At 39.6% G+C, this 27,610-nt stretch overlaps 1 protein-coding gene across 1 annotated transcript in view; it reads left to right on the top strand.

Moving 5' to 3' along the window:
• LOC136874964 (allatotropins) overlaps nt 1-13,414 on the top strand; it is a 108,411-nt gene extending 94,997 nt beyond the window's left edge. Inside the window, exon 3 of the mRNA XM_067148677.2 lies at nt 12,778-13,414. Coding sequence (XP_067004778.1) covers nt 12,778-12,910 — 133 coding nt within the window. The 3' untranslated portion in view covers nt 12,911-13,414. The remainder of the gene's footprint in view (nt 1-12,777) is intronic.
• Nucleotides 13,415-27,610: the final 14,196 nt, after the last annotated feature.

Genomic DNA, 27,610 nt, shown 5'->3' on the forward strand with positions numbered 1-27,610 from the left:
CTATTCGAAAAATGATATAGCCTGCCTTGCACGCGCTTAATTTGATTAGGAGACGGATCATTTTCATCAAAAAAACTAACTACAGAAGCTAGCCCAGTAATATTCTCGACGATCGTGGAAAGAGAGTCATCAATTTCTTTCTCTCCCAAATTGGGGATGGAAATGGGCAAATCAAGGGACTCTCTAAGCTTGTTAGTGTCTACTGCAACCGTGCCTCCAGATTGCACTTTTCTGATAGTTAATTCATAGATCAACTCCTCTTTGCGCAAATAATTAAGATGGAGAACATCGCGAGGGCCTGGCATGATAACAGAACAATTTTGAACAAGTCAAAAAAAATTCCAGCAACTGAGAAAATGGTTAGAGTTCGGATCAAAACAATGTGTAGCCGTCAAAAGGGGCTAAATTGAGACCCATTCAACCACGCTCTGCTACCACTTGTTACCGTATTTTGGTGGTAGGTAGAGGTGTAAGAAGGTGCGGGCGTGAATGGGTCTCAAACTACGGAATCAAAGTTAATGTAAAATTTAACAAGGTTATATTTTCTTTTCAAGATTAAGTAATAACAAAGAACAGGTACTTAGTAGCCGAAACACAATTTGAAATGTACAATTACAGGGGTTACAGAGTTTGGGCTTCGAGCCCTGAGTTGACAATTCTTGAGCAACTAGCCCAACTTTTCGATATACAAAATTTTAACAAAGGGGCAGAAGACCCCAATCAAACCCTGGAGCACTTGCTCCAAATTACACAGTAAAGCCTCCTCGAGGCACACAACACTCCGTTTCCAAAAGAGCCACTCGCTCTTTAATTTAAGCCTCTCCCAGGCCACACCAAACTCCACCTTCAAGTTGTCCTCAACGGACATAAACACAGGGGTAAAATACCCAATCTACTGAGGTCTATTAAATGAAAAGCGGTTTAATTAAATGACCTCTAAAACAATTTGAGAGGAGGCGAACTTGCACTCCTAATACACTTTGATTTTAAGACCTACTTTGGCTCTTAGGCCACTGATGCAAGGGCTAATCCCATACTACAGAGGTGACTTAGAAAAGAACAATTTGTTTTACGTTATCGAAGAATAGGTTGAGAAAAATAAGTTCACCTCAAAACAATATGAGTGGGAGCTCGAGAGGGTTAGCACTCTCTATCCCAGTATGTAGCTTTACAAGAGAATAGAGGAAAAGAGTAGTTACATTTTAGGAAAAGGTTACATGGTAGAACGCTTCGCACCCGCCCCGAAAGTTAAACTGCTGAGCAAGAAAAGAATGAATTTATTAATCGGCCATTACCTTATTGTTGACCGCTGCCGAAGAAAGAGGCGCTTCCCGCCTCCTGCTATGTACTTAATACACTGAAAGATCGAACAGAAGTGGCCCGGAGACCCTAAAATCAGCAGTTTATATCCTCTCGCGGAAGGTTCTAGGCGTTAGGGGAATGAAAACACCCTCCCTCAACGTTTTTATTGGATAGGACCCCGCAACAGATTCAAGTTGGGGGAAGATACCCCTGATTGGTCAGAAATTAATTAAAGAAATTCGGGATTGGTTACATTCATAACAAGGGGAAGAAAGGGGTAAATATTGCCAACTTAAACAATGACAGAAAGAAATTTAACAAAGAACAAACTCTTGAAATTAAATTTTCTCCAAAAAAATAGTTCTTTGACTCCTCACTAGGTTGCACTATGTTGATCTTCAGTAGTGTCCTCTAGAAGAGAAAGTTCACACTTCTTACTTCAAGTGAAACAAAACCACATCAAAAATGACACCGTTCAAAAACTCAAAATTTTCCACGTGGTGACATCTTCTGAGAAGGTAGAGAATTAATAGCGTAGATAAAGTTCAGCCCTCCTCCAGCAGAGGAGTTTCAAAAGGCGCACATTTTAAATTAGCGGCGTGGAGGTGTACCACCCGGTACAATTATTATTATTATTATTATTACCAATAAATTCCTCCCAAATTGTACAAACATGAATAATATTATAAATATATAATATAATATATAAAATAATATATAATGTAAATATTTTAATACATAATGATACATGGAACATGCTTCTTAAATGAAAATTAAAATTCCCCATTCACCCCTTGTTAGTGGTGCTCCAGCTATTCCAGAAGATAAATTAGAACGGTTGGAGAAGTTATTTTCAATTAAATTATGCATCATTAGTAAGCAAATATTAGGTTAAATATCAAACTACCTGCAGGGTATGTTAGTATTTCGTGGATACACTTCTTTGTTACTGTAGCCTACGCCTCGCGTTCGACGGTCATCTGGGAAATTTTCGGTGTTTTTATGTAACTTGAGGGTTCATCCCGTACTTTTATGGTCTGACCTGCATTTTTGTATAATTGTCTTCAAAAAATAGCTGACTTTGTAGCCTTTCTCGGAATTTTTTTTTGTTTCCTTTCGTTGATAACGAAAGTACAGTATGTTCTTAGTCAATCGTGAGTCACCTATTATTATTATTATTATTATTATTATTATTATTATTATTATTATTATTATTATTATTATTATTATTATTATTATTATTATTATTATTACAGGGAGCACACGAGCACAATTAGGTCATGAAAACATTTACTCACCAATTCATATGGCCACTGAGTCATTCTTTCAGTCATTCAGTTCATTCAAAATGTATGTTGTAAGTGTACGATAACTCTATAAAGACTGATGAGACAATTAAACATTAATACAACTTAGGGATGGTAAGATACAGGTTTGTCCTATATTATGTGACTCTGTTAACGTCTAGGACAAAATAAATTAACTTAAAAAAAACTAAAATTTAGAAATTAGATCCAAATTGTTAATAAGTATAATGTTGTAATAAGGAGAAGTACGCATGTATCAAACATATTTTGGATAGCAATATATGATTACTATTCTATTCTATTTTATTCTATTCTATTCTTACAGGGAGCATTGCTTTTGATATATCTATGATATTTATTTATTTATTTATTTCATACCACCAACAGAGATGTTTCTCCGATTACAGGTGGCTTAGTCATTATGCATTAATTATTAAAAATAACACTTGTTAGAAAGAACTTAATATCTAAAAATAAAAATATACAACATTATTAACAAGTAGAGTAGCAAACGGAATTTACAGCACATTAATACTTTTTCAAATTTAAATATACTTACTGTAATGACTAAAAATTAATTTAAAAAGTAGACTTTTTCAGGTTCGAAGTGGACTTATGACCTAAAATACTTAATATCTAAAAATGAATTAAAAATTAGAAAAACAGAAACATAAAATAAATTAGGAATTAGGATCTACAAAAGAAATAACTCCAATCTTAGACTGACACCAGTTAAATAAACTGACATACAAAAAGAAAATCATAGAAAGTAACGCATGAAATATATGTGTTTGGTGAGAGATGAGTTGTAGCAATAGGTATGAACAGCACATTAAATCTTAAGTGCAAATAGACATTAGTAATGATAATTTGTTTGCAGTTTTCCCTAAATTTTCTTCATCTATATTAAATTATATGAATTTAAATAAAATAAAACACAAAAATGAAACACAAATTAACCAAGAAGTAAGTATAAATATAGTACATATATACACCTATAGGGTAAACCTTCAGAAATAGTGAGCTGAACTCAAAGTGCCCAGCATAGTGTGACCATTACTTCAACTGTGTGCCTTCTTCAATAATTTTGCATAATAATTGTATCTAACAGCAAAGTCTAGATCAAGATCAGGAAATTTTTGAACGGTGACGTTATTATTATTACAACTTCCCCCATGCGGAGGCTGCCACAAGGACAAAGTATGTCGACTACACAGTATTTTGTCTTCTAAGTTACTGTTGACTTTGCTAGTGTGCCAGGTAGAAGATTCCCCAAAAGGCTCAGGAATAGATTTGCAATACGGTTCGTCAGATGTTATATAGATGATTGCGGAGTATGGTCACTGAACCTCGTATTGCGGCGATAGCGATGTCGTGGAGTCGTGTCCGGCTGAGACCGAGAGAATCCCATAGCTGTACAAGAAATTTAGGGATTGTGCCTCGAGCTCCGATCATGAGTCCATGGACGGAAATATTGTCTAGGTGATATTTATCTTTATAGTAGTTTACAGTTGGCTGGTAAATTGACTTCTTTTCGGCGTCCACCTCTTCGGCCTGGCCAACGTGCGACTCGAAGCGTATTGTGGGATCTAAGATTAGTCCTTGCTTGCTAGCTGGTTGAAAGGCTATCATGTCAATACGTCTGTTACTCCCGTCGGTAGCTAGGCCAGAGACCTCTTCGTGCACCGTGAAACCGTGATCCCTCAGCGAGGTCGCAATCATGTGTCGTATTGTATGATGGCGGGAATTTCTCAATACCTCCCCGTGAGGGCAGGCTCCCAGGACATGGGCAAGGGTTTCGTGCTCTCTGTGGCAACGCCGACAGAGGGTGTTGTCCTGGGACCTTCCTGGCACGGAGCGAACGGCGCACACGTTCGCTGTCATCTTGATGGCCTCTCTCCATTCCGCACAGGATAAGCCTCGGTGATCTCTTATCCATTTGTTCGCTGGCGTGTATTCCTGGAAGAGTCCGACGCCCTTTCCTTTGTGCGGCAACTTCGTCCATGACTGAACTTCTCTGTCTCGTAGTGTCTGCCGGACCTTCCTTACGTTGGGAAGATGGCTATTTTTGGACATAACTCGATCATTCATTTCTATGCCTAGATCTTGCAAACAAATTGTACGCTCTTGTTCCAAGTTTCTAGTTGCATTAATGTAGCCGTTATTTGCAAGCGATAATTTATTACAGATGTTAATATGCTGTAGTTTGGCTTCCCAAGTCGCGCGAAACAAACCGAGGCCTTTATACTTCCTTTCGGAGTATACCATGTGATCCGGAACGTCTGCTGGCAGTTGTAATAATTCTTTAGTTCCGCTCTTTAATATTTTATCCGCATCTGATAGAAAAGATTGAGGTATCTTGTTTAGGGGAGTAACTTGGAGTGGATAAATAAGAGAAGGTGATATTGAACTGTTTAAAATTGAAAATTTCTGGTCAGATTGCAGCAATGGTGAGCTAACAAGGGTGTCAATCTTGTTTCGCGTCTTTTCAAGTACGACTTGTGGATCCAGTTTAATTTCATTGATGAAATTCACACCTAAGTAACGAATTGCACTTCCGTTGCGCTGTGATTTAATTTCACAGTCGTCATTAATGATGATATTCTCCTCCGTTAGCCGACCTTTCTTGATAGAAAGACAAGCTGATTTTGAAGCGCTGATGTGCAGGCCGAGTTCCTTAAATCTTTCTATGGCGATCCTGGCTAGTTCGGCAGCAGATTCAGTGTTTTTCCCAAATATTACCGTATCGTCGGCGAAACACATTATAGTGAGGTTAGGCTCCTCGTTTGCAATCGAGTAACCGTAATTCCTTGCTAAAGAAGCTTCAGAAAGTTCTTCCACAATATGATTGGTAGCGATGTTAAATAATGCCGGTGACAAAGGGGAGCCTTGAAGCACACCGCGATTAATTTTGATGGGTTTTGTTCCCTGTTTTCGTGTCTCTATCTGTGTTACGTTTCCCTCTTGTAGAGCAATTATCAGTCTCGTCAGTTTTTCGGGAACTCCGACCGACTCCAGTGTGCTCTGGAGGTGCGCATGTCCGACGTTATCAAAAGCTTTGCGAACGTCGAGAAATATAATGCATGCATCGTTCTTTTCTTGCCTAGTGTGCTGTAAAGCGGCTTCCAAAATTGAGGTATTTATGTAAGTACCGGGTGTATTGGTGAAACCCCTTTGGTTGTCATGAAACCCAATGTAGTTCCGAAGCTGTTTGTCAAGAACTCTCTCGATGACTCGTCTAATAACTGAGCATATAGTAATTGGACGCCAGTTACTGGGATCGTTTACGTCGCCTCCTTTGTGAACCAGAATTGTACGGGCTTTCTTGAAAGTCGATGGTACTAACCCTGTTGTTAGCATTCTAGTGGCGATGATTGCGATTATCTCTGAAATCGTGCTGTTTTTAATAGCTCGGACGATTACGTGGTCAGGACCGCTTGCGGTGTCTATCTTGATGTTCTGTGTTGCCTGAATAATGTCTTCTTTAGATATGACCGGATTGTATAGGTCGTTAGTCTCCATGATTTCACTCTCAGTGAATTTTTGAGGGTATTCTGGTCTTTTGTGGTCGTTAGGCCTAGAAAATATGTCCGAAAAGAATGCGTGCAATACATCTTCTTTCAGGCTGCAAATTGGTTGTTCGTTTGTAAACACATTGCGTATGGCTTTTCGCCGCTGATTGTAATAGTAGAACTGAGTGGATTCATACATGTACTTCCTTCTTCTCTTCTCTCTTCCCCTTTTCGTTGATCTTTCAGGGTTTGAAGAGGTCCTATACGAACGTTGGGTAGAATTTAGTTGGCCATTCTTTCTCAGTTCGTAATATTTCTGGGCGGGGTGTTTCGGCCCGGGAAGAATATGTGGTACTGAAGCTAAGAATTGGACAAAGTCATTAACGGCCTCGTCGAAGTGGTCGTCTGTTAGGTTTTCAGAAAACTTTGATTTCCATTCAATCAGATCGCGGTTGTACTCGTCCATATTCGGAGCTTGAGTAGTAGCGGTATTGGTTGTGGTTTCATTGGACTGACGATTCTCTGGAGAATTTCGTATAATGCTGATTTTACTCTGCTTCTTGACCAGGGTATCTCTGTGCACTGCAGGGTGAGCTCTGCTAACGTGTATGCTTACGCCCCTATCGGATCGATAATATTTCCCACAGTGCGTGCATTGTACACCATGTGATTGTTGTTCGTCGGAAAGATTGTTAGCCATATTGCGAACATGTATATGTGACCGTATAACTACGATTGAAATATTCTTATCTATGCGCTGTTATCCAGGAAAGAATATAAAACGAGCCACGTGATCTTCTAACATCACTGCCTTGTCGACTTGATTTACTGAATGAGGCAGCGGAATACTAGGATATATGACAATCACATAACAGGCGACATGTATAAAAGTTAACCACACTAAACTTTTCAACTATCAATAATCTACACCACACGAAAAAAAATAAAGACTATATACACTTTAAGTCCTCTCAGATAAGGGATGTACTGTACTCCACAAGCAAGAAACCGTGAAAAGATGTAAGTTTAAAGTAATAAATGTCTTCCTTTATGATTGTCTCCACAAAACTGGGTCACGTTTTACGTATAGGCTACCTTCCGCCAGGTTTGAGTGAAGTATAGATCATATCCTATGCAAAACCAAACGAAGAGTGCAGGTTGTCCTTTTTCCAGTAGAAGGACTTCTCTCCAGTATCTATCGTTATGTGTAGCCGGAGGTCACTTCGCCCAGCGAATAGTTTGTTGCAATACTAACACTGAGAGAGCCTTTCCCCTTTATGAAGAAGCAAGTGGGTGCGAAGATTACTAAGTAGACAAAACGTCTTATTGCATTTCATACAGGGGCATGGCTTTTCTCCAGTATGTACGACTTCGTGTTGTCGGAGGCTACCCTTTAACTTCAAACGCATTATTGCATTATTTACAATAGAATGGTCTTTCTCCGGTATGCGTGATGATATGTTGCTTGAGAGACGGGCTTGACTAAACGTTTAATTGTATTCCTGACACTGAGATGGTGTTTCTCCATTATGAAGAAGGGGGTGCCGTTGTAGATTACCTCGCTGGGTAGGCGTTTTATTGCATTACCGGCACTGGAATGGCCTCGATCCAGTATGTGTAACAGTCTGTGTTCGGAGTTTGCTGTTAGTTGTAGACGGCTTGTTGCATTCTTCACAGCAGGTTGGACTGTCTTTAGTATGCGGCGTCATGTGTTTTCGGAAGCTAGATCTATTATTCTTTCAAATGCATTGTTACAATCCTGGCATTGGGAGGGCCTTTCGCCATTATGAACAGGCAGCAGGGTTTGGAGCTGAAAGTCTACGGAAATCGTTTTATTGCATTGCCTGCACTGGAATATCTTTAATCCCGTATGAGGAGTTGCGTGTCTTTGTAGAATGCTCCTTGTTGTAGACCACCATATTGTGATTTTTATTTTTTACGGTGGAACGGCCTCTGTCCAGTATGCACGTTGCAGGAGATTGCCCCCGGTTGTATAAGCTTTATTGCGTTCGACGCAGCGTAACGGTTTCTCTCCGGTATGTGTACACTATCCGTGTTCGTTGACTAACCTGGACCCTTAGACAACGGTACATATTCTTGACTAAGGAATCTCTCAGTAAAAGACGAAATTTAAACTTAACCTCTTTCGATTTACTCTGTTATTTAGGTCTCGCTCCCGCGTAAACAGCTGTAATATCTTCTTCTGGATTCCCAAAGTCTTCAAAGCGATTTGCTGTTGTTGTGGGCGATGTGTAGTTTATGTCGCGTGTTATCGTTGGGGGTACTTTCAATGTTTGTACTGTCTCGTATTATTCACTTCTACGATGTTTTCTCGATCTAGAAGACGGTGGATTTCTTCCTGTGCATTTTTCTCTCTTCTTAATGTTCTAATAATTTTCTCCTCAATAGCAAGCTGCGGCTTGATTTGGCGAACGGTAGCAACGATAAACTTGGTAGCCACTTCATCAAAGGTCCCGTGTCCATTATGGCTATTTTCCCCTTAGACTGTGCACATTCTGAACAGTGGTGAGCTTCTATAAAATACTGTTTTAGAAATCAGAAGAAACAAGAGATGTCTGTGTCTTAAACTTCCTTTCCGGGTATTGAACGAGAATTGTTGTAGAAAGTAACTGTTATCTACCACATTATTGATAACTCTATGGAGGTATTTTTGATCATTTATTATACGTCTGTTTAATAATGAAGTGAAGTTAAATTCTTTCAGGAGATCTTTATAGTGAATTATGCCGCTAGGAACAAACCTGTTATATTTTTTAAAGTAAAGATAACGTACGAAACGTTTTTGAACTTTCTCCACATGGTTTTGATAAGATTTGTAAATGGGAGACCAAATTACCGACGCGTACTCAAGTTTGGACCTCATAAGTGTGTTGAACAAAAGTGTGAGGGCTTGGATATTATTCAGCTCTCTGGTGTGTCGGATTAAGAAGCCCAGTCTTTTGTAGGCATCATTAATTGTGTCATAAATGTGTGAGTTAAACGACAAATTGTTTGTGATGCGTACTCCTAGATCATTAATTGAATTAACCTGCGTCAGTAATTCGTTGTTGATAGAGTACACGTGTTCTTTAGGGAATTTTCCGTGTGTAATTTTCATGAAGCAACATTTCTTTATATTGAAATGTAAATTATTTTCTATACTCCATTCGTATAATTGATTTAAATCGCTTTGAAGTTTGTCGATGTCTCCATCACATTTTATTTCTTTGTAAAGTTTTACATCATCCGCATATAAAAGGCAGTTTGAAAACTTAACCTTAGATGGGAGATCGTTGACATAAAAGTTAAACAGCAACGGACCCAGGTTTGAACCCTGTGGAACACCAGAATAGACAGAAAAAATGTCTGAATTACAATTGCGATATGCTACATACTGTTGCCTGTCTCTAAGGTAAGATGAAATCAGTGATAGCATTGGCGAAGTCATTCCAAATTCAGAGAGCTTTTTCAATAAAATATCGTGATCAATTTTGTCAAAGGCTTTCGAAAAATCCAAGTAAATTACATCAACATTTCCCTGCCTATGTAGAACATTAAAAGAATACTGCGCAAAATTAACAAGATTGCTTATTGTTGATCTACCAGGCATAAAGCCATGATGATATTCACTTATAGCCCTCTTTACATGAGCGAAAATACGACAATATAAAATTTGTTCTAGGATTTTGCACGGAGCGCATAAAATACAGACAGGTCGATAATTCTCAATCATCTTATTGTCCCCAGATTTAAAGATTGGACAAACTCTCTATATTTTCCAGGCTTTGGGAAATGTCTGTTTCTTAAGTATCAAATTATACAGTCTCAGAAGAGGAATGAGTAACACTTCAGAACATGCTTTTAGGATGTAGGGAGGTATCCCATCAGGGCCACATGATTTTTTGGACTTTAATTTCATAATAGCTGCTTTATATTCACTTGTGGTTATAAATTCTACTCCTAGGGAATCGTTTACCAGTAATCGCGGTGTATCAGGAATAGCATAAGAAGGTGGAGAAGAAGAGTAAACAGATTTACAGAAGGTTGCAAAACCATTGGAGATACATTGACTATTATCTAGCGTTATATTATTAAGTTTCATACTCTGTAAGGGTGGATCTTTTTGAGTTCGCTTATTTTTAATAAAATTCCAGAATGATTTAGTATCTTTCGTGATGTTGTTTTGAATTTCAGAGATATAACGATTGTACGCTTTGTTGATTAAGGTTTTAACATATTTCCTGAGTTGTTTATATATTTGTTTACTATGATCAGAATTTTTTTGTCGTCTTCTATGCAATTCTTTCAACTTAATATTATGGATTATTTCCGAAGTAAACCAAACCGGGTATTTAGTTCTCCAAAAAAATGCTCTTTTAGGGACCGTGGCTTCAAATACAGAATTTACTTTCACGTAAAAATATTCTACTGCTTCATCTACATCTTCGATTTTTTCCAACTCAGACCAGTCCGTTTCTCGAAACATGTTATATATACCAAGAAAATTTGCTTTCTGAAAATCATACGCTATAGTACGAGTTTGCTTTATTCGATCACGTTCACCTCTTGGTTCTAGAAGAATTGTTAGTGCAGGGTGGTGAGGATCTTCTGGGACTAACGGATATTGCTCTCTACTCACAGTAACACCACTTACATTAGTTAAAACGAGATCAAGAGTTCTATCATTAACATTCAAAACATTATTGAGAGATTTCGATTGATACAGAGACATAAAATTAGCTAGGGACTTGTATGCGATTCCACCATTTAACATATCATAATCTGAAGTAACTGTTAATGGAAGGTTGAAATCGCCTACAAGTATGATATCCTGGCTTTGAAGTTTTTCATTAGTTTCAAATAAATTATAAAATGTTAAGTATGTTTCTAGATCACTGGCAGGTGGAAAGTATACAGATACAATGTAGTATGTATGATGGTGCAACACTATTTTAACACATACTGCCTCAATATCCTTAAATTTTACATCTAGTTGCTGTGACATGATCTCCTGATTGACAGCAATAAGTACCCCTCCTCCCCTCTTGGTACCCATTCTATCTCTACGATAAACATTATACCTATTATCCAAGAGTTCACTATTGCTGACGTCACTACTCAACCATGTCTCGGAAATTAACAATATATCATGTTCTGAATCGGTACTATTTACGCAAAATTCATTTAGTTTGGTGTTGAGTCCTCTCACATTCTGATAATAAATAGAAATTATATTAGAGTCCATTATGAGTTTGAGAGATAAGTCATTTTAGTTTAACCTGCTGACGTCTTCAAGTGTTTTCAGATTATACACGTACTGGTCCTCTTCCCGCTTGCGAAGCTTTATGTTGCCTGAAGGATCAACCCACAAATACGCGTAGTTCTTCTCATTCTTCAATCTGCGCGCATGTCCAAGAATCTTCTTACGATAAGGAGTTAAGTTCTGGTTTATGTAGGTTATTCCATTACTTGGAAAGCCAAGCTAGGATGCGTTCAGATTCCTCTTCACTTTACGTCTCCGAATAAAGTTTTCTTTATCTGTTCTCCGCACAAACTTCACAATGATTCCCGCTGAAGACTGATGGGGTTGTTTCTTTAATCTGTGGCAGGTGTCGATCATTTCGTTATTCACTTCAATGTCCAATGCTCGACCTAACACCTTCACTAATTCCAGCGTGTCTTCTGTTTTCGTTTCAGGAATTCCATGACTTTCGATGGAATTCCTCCTACCATACTGGTCTAAATCGTCAAGCTGCAATGTTACATTATTAAGCTGCGTTTTAAGTTGAAGGTTCTCCTCTTTCAGTTTGTCAATGTTTTCTAAGCACAGCGCTATTTCTTTTGATTGTTGCTTAATTAGCTCCGCGGCGGTGTCAAGTTTCTCATGAGTTAATTCTAAACTCTTGCCCAGTTCCCGTTCTGTTTCCATGTTCTTTATTTTCACGTTCTCTAGTTCCGTCTTTACACTTTTCATCTCTGTTTTTACTTTCGCTACTTCATTCTTCAACTCAGCTAGTAGTTGGTAGATATCACTAACAGATGGCGCCTGGGCTTTATCACCACTGGCTACAACCTGACATGTCTTACACTTCCATAACCGCCCCTCCGATTCTATAATGTCCACATCCTGTTCTGTTAAATCAATACATTTGCTGTGGTACCAACCCTGACATGCTCTGCACTTAATTTTCTGTGAGCTATTCCGTTTGCCAATAGTTTTACCACATTTTACACATGAATTCATAGCGGAGAACTTGCGAAACGGCGAATCGATAGTTCAACGGCGATAGTACTCCCTTAGTTTGATATTGTCTGTTGGTAACAGTGCATTCACTACTCTTTGTTTACATCTAACCTACACAATCCGTACTCACTTTATTTGGAATTTTACTGTTCTTTCAGAATTTCGATGCACACGTATTTATCAGTCTGATAGTAAAATGCTAATTGTTAAAAGTACATACTTTTCTAGCTGCATACACAAGGTATAACACACTGAAATTACACAGTTTGAGGGAGCTTCACCGCCACACAACTACCTACCACCACACCATAATCTACATAATAGAATAATAAAAGAAGAAATATTTACGTCTTTATTTGTATTTATGTATAACGAAATTTGGTATTAACAATGATCTTGGTTTCTGTTCCAGTTTTCCCGTGGACTGGTTCGTTGAGGAATTGCAGAACAACCCTGACTTGGCCCGGATCATCGTACACAAGTTCGTGGATGCGAATCAAGATGGCGAACTTTCACCTGAAGAACTCCTGAGACCGCTCTATTGAAGACGTGAATTCTCGTCAATACGCCATAGATCTATTGAGAGAAAAACGTGACAACGGACAAAATGAAACCTACCTGTCTCTATTTAATGGGTTGAATAATTAGAAGGCTGGTCACAATTATTACAACCCATTATAACGCTCCAACAAGTGTTTCCGGCTATAAGGTGTTCTTACGGGAAAGTAACGTTCATTGTTCACATAACAAAACAAAATTAATTAACTAAATTATCTCGTACTTTGGTGTAGGTCTACTTGATGTTCGGAAAACTTGATATATCTATGGCACTATTTATTATAAGATCATATTTTTCTTATTTTTCTTGTGTGTTGACTGTTCTCTGTTTTCTGTACATAAGCTACGAGAGAGCCCCACCCGGTCAGTTCGCGTCACTGCTGCAGCCCCGTGCTGCCGCCTGACCTGGCCCGACCGTTATCCTTCATATGATATACGTTGTCTTATTATGTGTTCTGTACAAAAAGAAACAATAAACTGTGGAATGTATGTAATGTTATAGAAGCATTAATTGTTCTATTTTTGTGTCTTTCCTTTCTCCTACACATCATTTCATACTACGCCCTGTAATGCCAAATACCATCGAATTCTCCAAATTCAGATTATACTTCTTTTGATAAACTAGGGAGTGATTCATTACTTCAGCTACTTGGCTGAATGATATTTTACTTAGAGATACCCACGGTTTGATGCCCGAACGGGGCGGGGAGATTTTACTGCTTATGATTAATTTCTTTGTTTCGGGGACGGGATATTTTTGATCTCCTTAATACACTTGTCTTTATCTTCAGTACATGCAACACACCGCACTAACAACAAATTCAGAAACACCTCAATAGTGAGACACTCTTCCACAGCCATCTTCAAACTGGTCGAAACCCGCATCAAATGCCAATCACCAATAAATAGTAGAAAAGACAAGGAGGAAGAATTTGAAGTCAAGCAAAAAAAAAATTATCAAATACATTACAATTGATAGAATCGTGGTGGCAAAGATTATTTGCATTACTATGACAGTGAAGTTAACTTTCCACATAAGTCACCCTAATAACAACAACAAAATCAGAAACACACCGAACAAAGACAAGAAATAGAAATATTGAAATTAATTATATTGGAACAATAAATATCACGATAACAACAGAATTAAAAGGAAGTGCATAAAAACTAGACAAAAAATACCTGACTAATAGAAATTATATACGGCTAGTGCCAAAATGACAATTAATAACTATTGCATAAAAAATACGAAATTTGCGGAACTTAAAAATTATTCCTTTACATTTACAGTTTGCTTTTTACTGGCAAGACCTAGTATTTACAGAGCACTGTGTCTTCTGGTGTGGGATACAATAAATTTGTTCTTTTCATTGATCTGTCTCATTCTCACCCTTAGCTCTCATGATCTGTAAGTGACCGAGGTATGAATGATGTTAATAATGCAATTCCTTATGCAGCCAATCCCTGTTATGAATGGTGTGAAAATGTCGCTCATAGGCCTCGGTAGGTGCGAGCATTTCAGTGGGTTTGGCATACTTCTGGCTCTGTGAGGAAAGCAACGGGAAACCACCTCACTCCTCACTTCCCTAGTATGCTTCTTCAGTGACGCCTGGACCACCTATGGAGGCTGATTGCAAAGCTATTGAGGTTCAGACCAGCTTCCAGCTGAGCACTCGACATACATTTGGCGTTATATAATTACTACAGAGACACATAGAAATTCGGCCAAAATTTTCCCATATTTCCATTACAAGTTGTATGTTACAATAATAGTTAGAAGGTAATCGCACAACTTAAATACATTGTCATTGCCTTCTAAATAAGAGTCCAGAGGGAAGTTAAGAACCCAAGAGAAGACCTTTAAGAGAGAAACGAGTATTCTAATCCCAGTATGTCTTCCATAATAACGAGTTATATACAGACTTATTGCAAAAAATAAGCATCTTCTTAAGGGCATATTCCTTGTTAAATTCTCTATCGATTAAATCCTTATAGATTAGGCCCACGTGCCAGATAGTCGTGAAGTTGGGAATTTTACATGATAAGAAATGTTAGAATAGAATAATGATAAAGTACAAGACTACGATGAACCAACACCATCCAAACTGACCAGGGCTGATCCCCGAGGTCTCCGTATCTGCCATTAATTACTATTTGTGTGATCACATGAAACGTATGCTTTTTGTGACCCGCGTAGTAAGTGATCCTCAATTCTTCTTCAAATATTTTTCCTACACTAGTGGGGTCATTGGTGCGAACTATGTCTCAAATATAGATCCGACACAGTTTTACTGCTGGATGCCCTTCCTGACACAACGCTATTTGGAGGGATGTGTTCACTACAATGTGTTTCTGCGGTGGTTAGTAGTGTGATGTATGAATATGCAGAGAAAATGTGTTGATAAAAACACAAATGCCCAGTCCCTAACCCGCATGAATTAATCATACACAGTTAGAATATCCGACCCAGACGGGAATAGAACGTGGCACCCTCTGAACCGAAGGCAAGTGCGCTGACCATTCACCCAAGGAACTGGAATAATTGGGGTGCAATTATTGAACAGATTTATTGCTGCTGAAGAGCACCGGTACATTGCGGCCGGCATATTTTCACTGCTGCTTAGGGCTCATATGGTTTTGAAACCTCAAGGAGAACATTTCGTAAAAAATCTGCACAAAGCGTAGGAAAATTATGCTGATCACACTGATCTCTTATGGATTTCTTCTTTCCTCTCTTTTTCTCTTTTTTACTCTTGTTGTAACAATACTTGTGAAAACAAGTTCATTTTTCTCATTCCTATTCAGTAAAAGCAAAGCAAAGCCATCTCCGTACAGGCCATTAAGGCTCTGGGAGAGGCTTCCACTATCCGTAATCTCGGGATAGAGAGGTTAGCTATAGGCCCGGCAGCCTTTAGCCCCGGCAATTAACTTGCTACTTATTTTTGGTGTAGGCTGAGTGAACCCCAGAGCCGTGTGCACCTCCGGAAGGAGAAGTCTTATTTCTTAAAATTTTCGATTTCTGACGGGAAATCAAACCCATGTTCTTCAGGGTGGACCGAGCACACCTTTACCGCCTCGGCCAGGCATCCCATATTTCTATTCAGTGAAGAACTGATAATCTTCATGTGTTGTGTAATTAATACTGTCAAATTCATACCTACCGTATTACAGAAATCATTGTGTAAAGTTCCTAACTCAAGGGTTTCACTATATCGTAAACTAAGAAAATTTATTAAAAGCATGTTGTATGAAATAGATGTAGAAATCAACATTGACCCTAAAATGATCTATATTAAGCTACGAATACTCTGCGAAGTGGTTCAGGTCAAGTGCTGGTCCTATTCTAAAGAATTCCACAATCATTTATCATAGAATTAATAGTGAAGAGTGATGTATACTTCTCAACCAGCTTAGATATCAGTTTTGCCATTTATAGGCAAATACATATACCATCTGACTCAATAAGGTGACAACTTCACATCCACACTCACCGGAACTGACTACATATCCTCGGTGAACAAACAACACCTCGTATTTTGTTAAGAAAGAAGCCATATTTTCCAGTTTTTATTACAATACCTCGCATGTCACAATGTTCTTCTTATACATCATTTTTCTCAAGACTTGCCACGCCTCCCATATATTCATCGGTAAGAAGTCCATTAGAACAACGTGTGTTCATTTTCCCATGCCGCACTGGGAAGAAAAATGAACTTTAAACACAGTGTAGCGTAGCAGTGCGCAAATACGTCAAACAAACATAATTCCTACAGTACGATACGGTAAGGTTCATATTCCTTTACACGAATGCATAGAAAAATGAACAGAACCAAAATTGTTCTGATGGACTGCATATGCATATGTGGAAGATAGGCGTGACCAGTCTTAAGCAAGATAATGGATAAGAAGAGCATTGTGACATACGAGGTTTCGTTTCTTCAACAACGATATCCACTCATACTTTTCCTAGTCTCACGTTGTTAAAATCAAAGATGAAACTCAGAGAGTTCAATAGATATAACTAGCTGTTCTTGTTTACACAGTGAATCATACTCAAATATGAAATTAATGTTTTATCAAACATTTATATCTGTTTTTCTGTGAAGTGAGGACTTCATCAAAGTAAGTATATCACATCTTTCAGAACACTTGAATTCCCTTAATCTCTCACCCTCATAAAATCTTTTCTCAAATCTTTTATTAGCCTCAAATAATGAAATATGATTGTAAATAAACATTGGATGATCGGAAAGAGCCTATTTAGGGTATGATGGTAACGCGACAGTTTACAAATTATGAAACCCTGCACATACCCCCTAAGAGACAACAAGTAGTTTAAATCACACTAAGGAACTAACTTTGACACATCACTATGCCCAGTATTTGATAAGGAGAAAAGTTTTAAAGCAAAAATACAAAATACAAACAGAGAAATTAAGAGAAATTAAAGTAAATTAAAAATACGAATACTAAAGGTTATTGGTATCAAACAGGACAATATGAAAATCAAATATATTCAGTCCGCTGTACGGTATCGACTTACTGTGTCCTCTAATCATCTTCTGCTCTGATGGTACAATTGTGCAGTGGATACCTTTGATTGTAGCATCAGGAAGCTTCAGTACTTATCCTGTGTGCTGCGTTTGGAAGACTGGCTTCCTAAAGGTGAGTATTTCTAGGATCCTTATTACTTCCTTCAAGATGGGCTGAGTGGCTCAGACGCTTAAGGCACTTGCCTTCTGACTCAATATGGCAGGTTCTATCCTGCTCATTTCGGTGGTATTTGAAGGTGCTCAAACACGTCAGCCTCATGTCTGTAGATTTACTGGGGCGTAAAAGAACTCCTGCGGAATAAAATTCCGGCACTTCGGCGTCTCCGAAATCCGTTGAAAAGTAGTTAGCGGGACGTATACATAATAAAATTATTATTAGGACTTACTTCTTTCAAGAAGTAACAATGTTATTGGCAGTGGACTCTCAGACTACTGGTCAGCTGACAATAAGGTCGAGTGCTACATCAATTAATCACGTACACGCTAAACACGCCAAACAAAACAAACCAAAACTTACAAAATTCCTAATACTATTAAAATTCACGAAAATCGTGTAAACCCACACTTGTACGGGCCGACAGAGGAACACGAAAGGCGCACCGGTATCGACTACACACAATCCACCTATCCTTTCGGAGATAGCCATACCATGCTGTGTAATTAACTTAACTGCAGCAGATTTAGCCAAAATATTACAATTTCAGTATACCGAGCCAGGTGGCCGTGCGGTTAGGGGTGCGCTGCTCTGAGCTTGCATTCGGGAGATAGTGGGTTCGAATCCCACTGTCGGCAGCCCTAAAGATGGTTTTCCGTTGTTTTCTATCTTCACACCAGGTAAATGCTAGGTCTGTAACTTAATTACGGCCACGGACGCACCCTTCCGAATTCTAGCGCTTTCCTATCCCATCGTCGTCATAAGACCTATCTGTGTCGGTGTGACGTAAAGCAACTTGTGATAAAAGATATAAAAACAATAACAATATTAATAAAATTCACTGAGAAAGCAAATTACATTGTTGTATGGAGCACTAAATGCATGAAACGTTACAATGTTGTTCCAGTGTAGATCGAGGGTTGTTTCTTTATTAGTTGCAATCATGTTGTATGTACATCAGGAAAGGAGCCAGTGCTCCTCACGTATACACGCGTTAGGGTGGTACCCAGCCTATCTCACAGCAACATTGACTCATACGTCCAACGCGCCGTGCTACGAAGAATAACGTCCACTATAAGAAACCGCTTGAACTGTTAGTTCCTATTGAAGTGAGAAATGCGTGAGAACTCCAGCAATGTGAAGATGATAGGGATTCTGGTGTACGATTGTGATGGCATTATCTTAATGCATACTGTACCCCAAGAAGAGATCGCGGATGCGTAGTATTTCTGTTCATTTTTGGAACATCACCTGCCACCCGTGTTGTGCAAGAAGCAAGACACTTTCTGCAGAGGCCTCCCTTTATATTGATACAAATATGTCTAATCCGAAAATTAGTGTAACGTAACGCGACAAAATGTGTGACGGAAGTGTAACCATAGCAACCGTGCAGCCTATGTCTTATGGCTGGTTGCCATCTGAAATCAGCAGCCATTCATAGATGGCCATGACGGGAGACATAGTTGTGAGAATTTGATTTTCGCAAAGGGAAACGTGATTTCTTTTTCAGGTGGCTTATTTGTGCGCTCGGCGGTGGAACTATGATCCCCCAAACCTCCCCGATTAAGGTCCTCTGATGTTTATTTGATATCCAGAAAGAGCCTCTGATCCCAAAGTTCTGAATGCAATAGAACGCACCGTTCAGGGAGTAAGTGCTGCTACACGGGCGTCAGGGGTACGCTACCACAGGCAATCAGTAGCATTTATGCTGACAACCAGGCCACAGAGACCACTGGTGATGGAATGAGGTTCTTTTGTTTCAAAGTAGTTACAGGGGCAACTTTTAACTATTGTTGTTCATATTATCAAGGATCATTTACTGAGAGGTATAAAATGATAGGGGGGTCATAGTAGATTGGATATGTAGTAAGCAGTTTAGTCCAAACTGACTCCTTGGTCTGAAGGGAAGACTGTGTAAAGATGTGATATCTAGGAACTTGAAAAGATATGCTACGAATATGATATGAAAATTAGTTTATCCAAAATTAAGTGATGTCAGCAAGATCAGAAACCTAAGAGGTTTTAATGCAAGGTAGGAAATATGAAACTGGAACGGTTTATTTCTTCCTTTTTTTACGTCCCTCCAACACACATAAATCTTACGGTGACGATGGGATAAGAAAGGGATAGAAGTGCGAAGAAATTGGCCGCGGCCATAATTAAGTTACAGCCTGGTGTGAAAATGGGAAACCACAGAAAACCATCTTCAGCGCTGCAGACAGTGGGGTTCGAAGCAACTATCTCACAAATGCAAGCTCATACCTGCGTGATCCTAACCGCACGGCCAACTCGCTCGGTGATTTGTATTCTTCCAGGGTGGTAGAATACTAAGTGGAACTGAATCGAGGTGCAGAAAAACTAATGCAGTAAGTTGGTAGTTGCAGTCTACTATATTCTGTAACACATATTACGTGGGCTCTCAGATGGAACACTCTTTATGTCGGTCTGTTTCTAGACCGAGTGAAGGCTGGATGGAACTCAGGATATATTATTATTAAATTGGAAATAATAAACGTGAAGGTAGTAAGAGTGATTGCTAGTACAAACAAGTGTGAATAGTGGTAGAAGGACACTTAAAATTAGGAGATGAAAGCTAAGTTAGGAAGGAACTTCGTAGATGAAGCTGTGTGTATGAACCATTTTCAGTGATGGGGTCATGTGAGCTGAATAGAAGAGGGTTGGTTTGCTAGAAGTAGAAGAAGAAGAAGAAGAAGAGGAAGAATGTACTCGGCCATAGAGACAAAGTGAAATAGAGGATACCTAGGTGACGTTTTAGTCTGGCACACGGCAGAGGAACGGATCCCTCTTGGACGATCTATGGCTGAATATTAATTAATTTTGGTACATGAACACAAAATGTGTCACCAGAGAAAAGCCACGAAAAGGGTAGCAATGGCAAAGAGAGGCTTCCAAAATAAAAAAGCATCTGCTGGCCAACTAACATGTGGATATTCAAACTCGCAAGACCTTTGCAAAGTCCCTTTATGGAGCGTGCTTCTTTATGGTTGCGAAACCGAGATATTAGGTATGCAAGAAAAGGAAAAACTATGGGCAATTGAAATGTCGATCTGGAGAAGAATACAGAAGATAAGTTCGACTGAAATGAAGAGCAATACCAAAGTCCTTAGAGAGATAGGAGAAAAACAGAATCCGGTAACTGAAATTGAGAAACGGAAAATAAAATTTATAGGTCACATTCTGCGGCATGAGTAGTTCCTTTGTATGTATGTTGGGTATTCAGCCCGAAGGCTGGTTTGATCCTCCACAGCTATGCCAACAGCTGTCATAGATGGCCTAGGCATCACTGAAGGGGCGTACTAGGGAAATGAGGAGTGAGGCAGTTTCCAGTTGCTTTCCTCACCGAGCCAGAAGTTGCTCACATATCAGTCTGCCAAGCCCACTGAAATGCACGCACCAGCCGAGCCTATGAGTGATATTTTCATACCATTCGTAACAGGGACTGGCTGCATAAGGAATGGTATTACTAGCATTGCTCATACTTCAGTCACTTTCATATTGTCAAAGCCAAGGATGAAACTGAGACAAGTCAATGAAAGTAACAAATTTATTCTAGCCCATACCAGAAGACATAGTGCACTGTAAATACTACATTTCACCTGCAAAGGCATAGTTCCTTTGTAACATAATTTAAATAATAATTGCTGGGAAAAGAGGAAGAGAGATGACCCAGAGTTTCTTATTGGAACAAAATGGTTCTGAGGATGAACTGGAAGACCTACGCTGAGTAGAAAAGACTGGTTCAAGATAGATATCTATGACTGCGGCACCAAGGCTTGGCCTTTAGAATATGATGATGATGAGAAACTTTACTTGAACATGGAGTGCTGAACGTATTATTTCATTTCAAAATCTGACTGCATTCACTGGACTTGATTTTACGATATTTGAATCCGGAGGCCGGTACTCTACAACTAACACACAGACATATTTTATTTTCCTGAAAGTTATTGATTGCCTGATAAGTAATATGTACAGTCTAAATGTTGACTGTTTGTGACATGATAGTTGACTGGAAACGCGTAAGCACAACCTACGGCTGAGCAGGGCACGTTGTTGATCGCCAGGGAACGTCGAGTATTTAAGGAGGTGGCTCGTTAAAATTGCCTAGCATCCAGTGAATCACCCGAGCATTCTGGAGCGCTTCTAACGACCAGTAATAATTGTACGTGAGAGGTAATAGAAAGGGCGTTATCTGCTCAAGCAAGTGCCCATAAACCAAACACTACTCCTGTGAACTCGAAGCGCTATTTAATCGTTTTGACACAAATATGACTTATGGCTGGGGTTAATCCGAACATTTGTGTAACATGACGCGACAAAATGTATGACAGATGTGTAACCATAGCAACCGTACAAGCTGTGATGAAAGGTATGGATGGATGGATGGTCAGACAATGTTATCTAGCAACCGTGCACGCTATGTCTTATGGCTAGTTGCCATCTGAAATTAGTAGCTGTCAATACATGGCCATGACCGGGAAACATATCATGATCACTTGATTTTCGCAAAGGAAAAAGTGGTTTCTTTATCATTTAACACTGACAGGCATTTAGGGCTGTCGCTCAGGTGCCAGATTCCCTGTGAGTATATTCTTCTTCTTCTCCTTCTCATTTATTAATCCGTTTACCGTCTCAAGGAGAGTGCTCTGGAGCGTGAAACTTTGGATTGTGTATAAAAATGGGATGGAGAACCAGTACCTCGACCAGGTGGCCTGATCTGTTATGCTGAACAGGGGACTTGTGGGGAATGCGAATGTCGGAAGAGACAGGCAAGTAAGAGGTAGAGAGCTGCAGTGGCCTTATCTTAGGTAACATTCTGGCATTTGCCTGGAGGGGGATTGGGAAACCACGGAAAACCACATCGAGGTTGCATGAGGCAGGAATTGAACCCCCCTCTACTCATTTGACCTCCCGAGGCTGAGTGTACCTCGTTACAGCCCTCGTTCCACCTTTCAAATTTCGTGGCAGAGCCCGGAATCGATCCCGGGCCTCCGGGGTTTGCAGCTAATCGCACTAACCACTACACTACAGAGGCGGCTATCTTGATATTACCTCATCTTTTCCTATTGAACCCAAATGGCTTATATCATTGGCATGGAATATTAAAAATGGTAGAAAGTTACGGGAATAATGGAGTGGAGATACATGAGAGGAAATTATAGGTCACTGTAATGTTGCGATCCGGGTGGTCGAAGTTCGATTCCCGAAAAGGTCAATGAACATGATTTTCCTGATAATATGACTGATTTTGTTTTGTTGCACATATGATTTGTGTTACTGTGCATTTGACAACGCAAATTTTGATTTGCAACTAGCGAGCTCGATAGCTGCAGTGGCTTAAGTGCGGCTAGTATCCAGTATTCGGGAGATAGTGGGTTCGAACCCCACTGTCGGCAGCCCTGAAGATGGTATTCCGTGGTTTCCCATTTTCATGCCAAGCCTTAATTAAGGCCACGGATACTTCCTTCCCATTCCTAGCCCTTTCCTGTCCCATCGTCGCCATAAGACCTATCTGTGTCGGTGCGACGTAAAGCAAATAGTAAAAATAGATTATGCATGTGTGAAATATATTTTTAATTGATGAATCAGAATAGTAAATTAAATTTATTTGTGTCAGGGGTAGTTATCGACCCGGTAGCGTTCCGTGTTAAGTGTATATAGATGAGAGGAGGAAGCCGATATAAAAGAATGATTTTGTGATGTTAAATTTAATAAATTTTGGATTTAATGAATGATTTAACAAATGTAATGAGTTAATAATTTTAACATTTAGTATTTCTAACAGAGGAAACATTTCGGATGATTTTATAATTTCTAACAGCTTCATGATTCAATGATCGAACTTATTGTAAAAATTAAATATGTTTTGAAAAAATAACAATTTAATAATTTGGAAAGTATAATGATTTATGGATTCATTATCTAGTTCAAATATTTATTTTCAGAAAGAACTTTATATTTTTCAATGGTTCATGGATAGAAGGGAGAGTGGATACGGAGTAATGAGTTAATGTATAGAGGAATGTATTTCGAATTTATTTTTGATTTCAAAGGTCACTGATGAAAGTGATTAATGTAATAATGGTCAATTATATTATTTTTTGAAGTATGGTGTTAATCAAATATAATAAAAACCGAGATGTATTAGTAAAAGGAACTAGTTGATTAAATTAATGTCGTCAAATGATAATGAGATGCAATAAGAACTCAAGTGAGATGTGTTTGGATGAATTTGGAATTCATTAATAAGATTGTTGGTTTTTCATGGTAATAATTGACGATGGAAGTAAAATTGATTTGATAACTTAGGCTGACAAATATTTTAATAAATAAAGATATCAGTGAGTGACTTGAAGTGAACAATTGAGTGAATTAAACAAATTTTACATATGAATTAAATTCCAACATGGTTATAGTTGATCGGAGGTTATGAGTGACGTATCCATGTAAGTCCAAATTTTTTAAATCTTGTGTAGGGATTTTTACTTAGCCAAAGTGTATTCTTTTATTTTAATGAATTTGTGTTTTTTGCCAAAAGTTTCTCATTCAGATCTTTTTATTAAATTTATATTCTCTCTTATCCTTCCTGCTCAATAATTTAAGGTTAGTTATATTATTCGAAGATATATCTGTGGGTAGTACCCATTCAGTTACCCTGGGATTTATTTTTTCCGGTGCCACATTTCAAAGGCTGGAAGGGTAGACTATATAATTCCAAGCAAATTGGGAATTTATGGAACATCTGGACGGCAAATTATTCCAATCCCTAATTCCTTTTCCAGTGAATGAATACTCACACCAGTTACTCCATTTGAATTCCAACTTTTATCCCCGTATTACAATATTTCCTTCTTTTGAAAATTCCACTCTAGTTTATTCATTTACTAATCTCATTCCAAGCTCTCTCTCCACTGATAGCATAGAATATACTGCTTAGTCGAGAATCTTGTCCCCGTTAATCCCAAATATTCCCTGCGCAAAGTCTGAAATATTTTCGTAACACTCAATTACACAATGTATAGACGTGTGTACTTCGTTATATAGTCTGCATTTGCATTACATTATTAATTTCTTTTATGACTAAGTGAAATGTCAGTTCATTACTATTAGAAATGAAATTATGAAAATCCACAGCATGTTTCCAGTCATTCGACAGGGTCAGGAATGGAATTAATGGAGCCACCATCTGGCAGCGAGGATAGGAATGGTGCCGGCTGCCCAAGCCTGTCGCAGTCGCCTGGGGCAATGATTAATGACTGACAGATGAAATGAAAAGCTGAAATAAAAATTAATATTTGAATTATACAATTCGTTCTTAAAAATTGTAAGCACTTTAAACCGGATCTGGGTAGTTAAGGGTTCAGAAGGAACGAAGGAAGTCATGTAAAAGATGGTGGTAGAAGAGGGGGGGGGGGGTTACAAGGAGGTAGGCCTCAAGGTGTTGCCCGATATTCGTGGTCATCGGACATTTGCAGTTACTGAGATAAACTTGTACACGCTCACAGAAATTCTCCGGCAGTCTCAGGAGAATTGCGGTGACTGCAGCAGGGGGTGGGCTACGTTAGCTTAATCTCAGGATATCCCCGCTAACCTGCCTGAGCTCCTGCTCGCTCGTTCCAGATTAAAATTCTGGATAACGTTTGGTGGGAATCAGCATTTTAAAACATATAATTTACCGTCGACCAAAGTATGTACTTGAGTTTGGAGGTCATTCATTAAATAACCAACAGACATACAGAAAATACAATGACGTCATCAGTTTCCTCGCTACATTTTAAGTTTCATTTTACGCTATATTTTGTATTTGTAATTATATTAATATTTTTTAACGCAGGTGGAATGCAAAAATTAGCTGTTTTTAAATGTGTTACAACCATGCGTCAATTTTAAGATATTGTTACTCAAAAACTCGTCATCTGATATAATCCCAACTTTTCACACAATATACTGTACATTGGGATGTTGTATACCTTGTTTATAAGTTGCAGAGTTGTATGTTACCATAAACATGATGTGACTTGTCCTTATCCTTCAGACACACCCAGGTGACGATTCCATGTTGACCTTCCCTATACTACCTGTAGCATATAATCATTGTAATGTGCAGAGTGATAGCTAAAGGTATGTGTTTCTAAATAATTTGCGAGAGATAAAAAAATGTTTTCGAAGCGAGCGAATAGGATCCCAGCTAGGTTAGCGGTGATACCCCGAGATTAGACTGCTACTACTACTAAAATATTTTCATTCCTCCCCTGAAGGGGGACGCGAGCCTCTTAGGCGGTGACGCCGTCTTTCAGGCCGGGAGATTTGTTACGGTGAAGGAGATGTGCGGAGAAGGTGAGGGGGTTGGCGGCCGTGGCCTATACTATGAACTGTCCCTGCATTCACCTTAGTGCAGGAGAATGGAAAACTACGGGAAACCATTCTCGGGACAGCTGATGGTTGGGGCCAGTGGTGAGGTCCAGCCCTGTCCCGTCTCCCGAATGCTGAGGCTTAGAGCCATGGTAGAGCCGTGGCCACCTCTCCTCTGATCGGTTGGCCGGTCAGAGTACAGAGCTGTTGGACCACGGACCAGCCGTGGCCACTTAAGGGCCGAGAGTCACTCTGCATCTACCGACCCGAGATTAAACGAATAAGGTCCACCCCCTGCTGCTTTGACCGCAAATCTCCTGTGAGTGTTGGGGAATTTCTGCGAGTGGCCACAAGTATATCTCAGTGATCGCAAATGTCCGTCATTTTTCCGTGACCGCAGCTGTTGCGTCATTGGGTTTGGCTTTAGTTTATGGCTGTAAGAGGAACACGAGGTCCCTTAAACACGCATGCAGCCGTCAGTGGGAAATGAGCTAGTAACTGGATGAAAAGAGGAAGTTGTCTGCCAACTTGGGATTGGGGACCCTCAGAGGAGTTTGGCATTACTTGTTCCTATTCTTCTTGGCGTTTTCCAAATTAGGCTACTTGGGGTCGACACTATACAGTATACAGGATATTATCTGCATCCGCACTTGCTTCGTCTGCACCCGCATCCGCCACCACGAATCGTTATGAGCGGATATGGTAAAACCCAAGGTATTGAAACGGATAGATGTGTTAAGGTAACACAATGGACCTGATACCTGGCACCAGCACCCCTACAGTAACAGGGTTATGAGTGATTTCCTCTTGCGACAAGTAGCGACACAACGAGCGAATATATGTTCCTTCCTCCCAGTAATTGCGTGGAGGAGCCATTTAGGCTTGGATCAGATTTACGGCTTTATGACTCAAGGCTCTTTATACATCACCATTCTCCCGCACCAATACCAATGGTCGACTCATTATAGGAAAAAATAACCATGAAATATATGAAAGGCTAACCTGAGTGAAAATCATTCAACATAATTATTTCCAGTCCGCCTCTGTGGTGTAGTGGTTAGCGTGATTAGCTGCCACCCCCGGAGGTCCGGGTTCGATTCCCGGCTCTGCCACGAAATTTGAAAAGTGGTACGAGGGCTGGAACGGGGTCCACTCAGCCTCGGGAGGTCAACTGAGTAGCGGTGGGTTCGATTCCCACCTCAGCCATCCTGGAAGTGGTTTTCCGTGGTTTCCCACTTCTCCTCCAGGCGAATGCCGGGATGGTACCTAACTTAAGGCCACGGCCGCTTCCTTCCCTCTTCCTTGCCTATCCCTTCCAATCTTCCCATCCCTCCACAAGGCCCCTGTTTAGCATAGCAGGTGAGGCCGCCTGGGCGAGGTACTGGTCATACTCCCCAGTTGTATCCCCCGACCAAGAGTCTGAAGCTCCAGGACACTGCCCTTGAGGCGGTAGAGGTGGGATCCCTCGCTAAGTCCGAGGGAAAAACCGAACCTGGAGGGTAAACAGATGATGATGATGATGATTAGCAAAATGATTCGCACTGCCATACAGAATGCATCCTTCAGGACACAAACTTCGCGGATATCCGCATCCGTGCATCCGTCCA

Source organism: Anabrus simplex, chromosome 5 (assembly GCF_040414725.1).
Source record: "Anabrus simplex isolate iqAnaSimp1 chromosome 5, ASM4041472v1, whole genome shotgun sequence".
In the NCBI taxonomy this organism is placed as follows: Eukaryota; Metazoa; Arthropoda; class Insecta; order Orthoptera; family Tettigoniidae; genus Anabrus; species Anabrus simplex.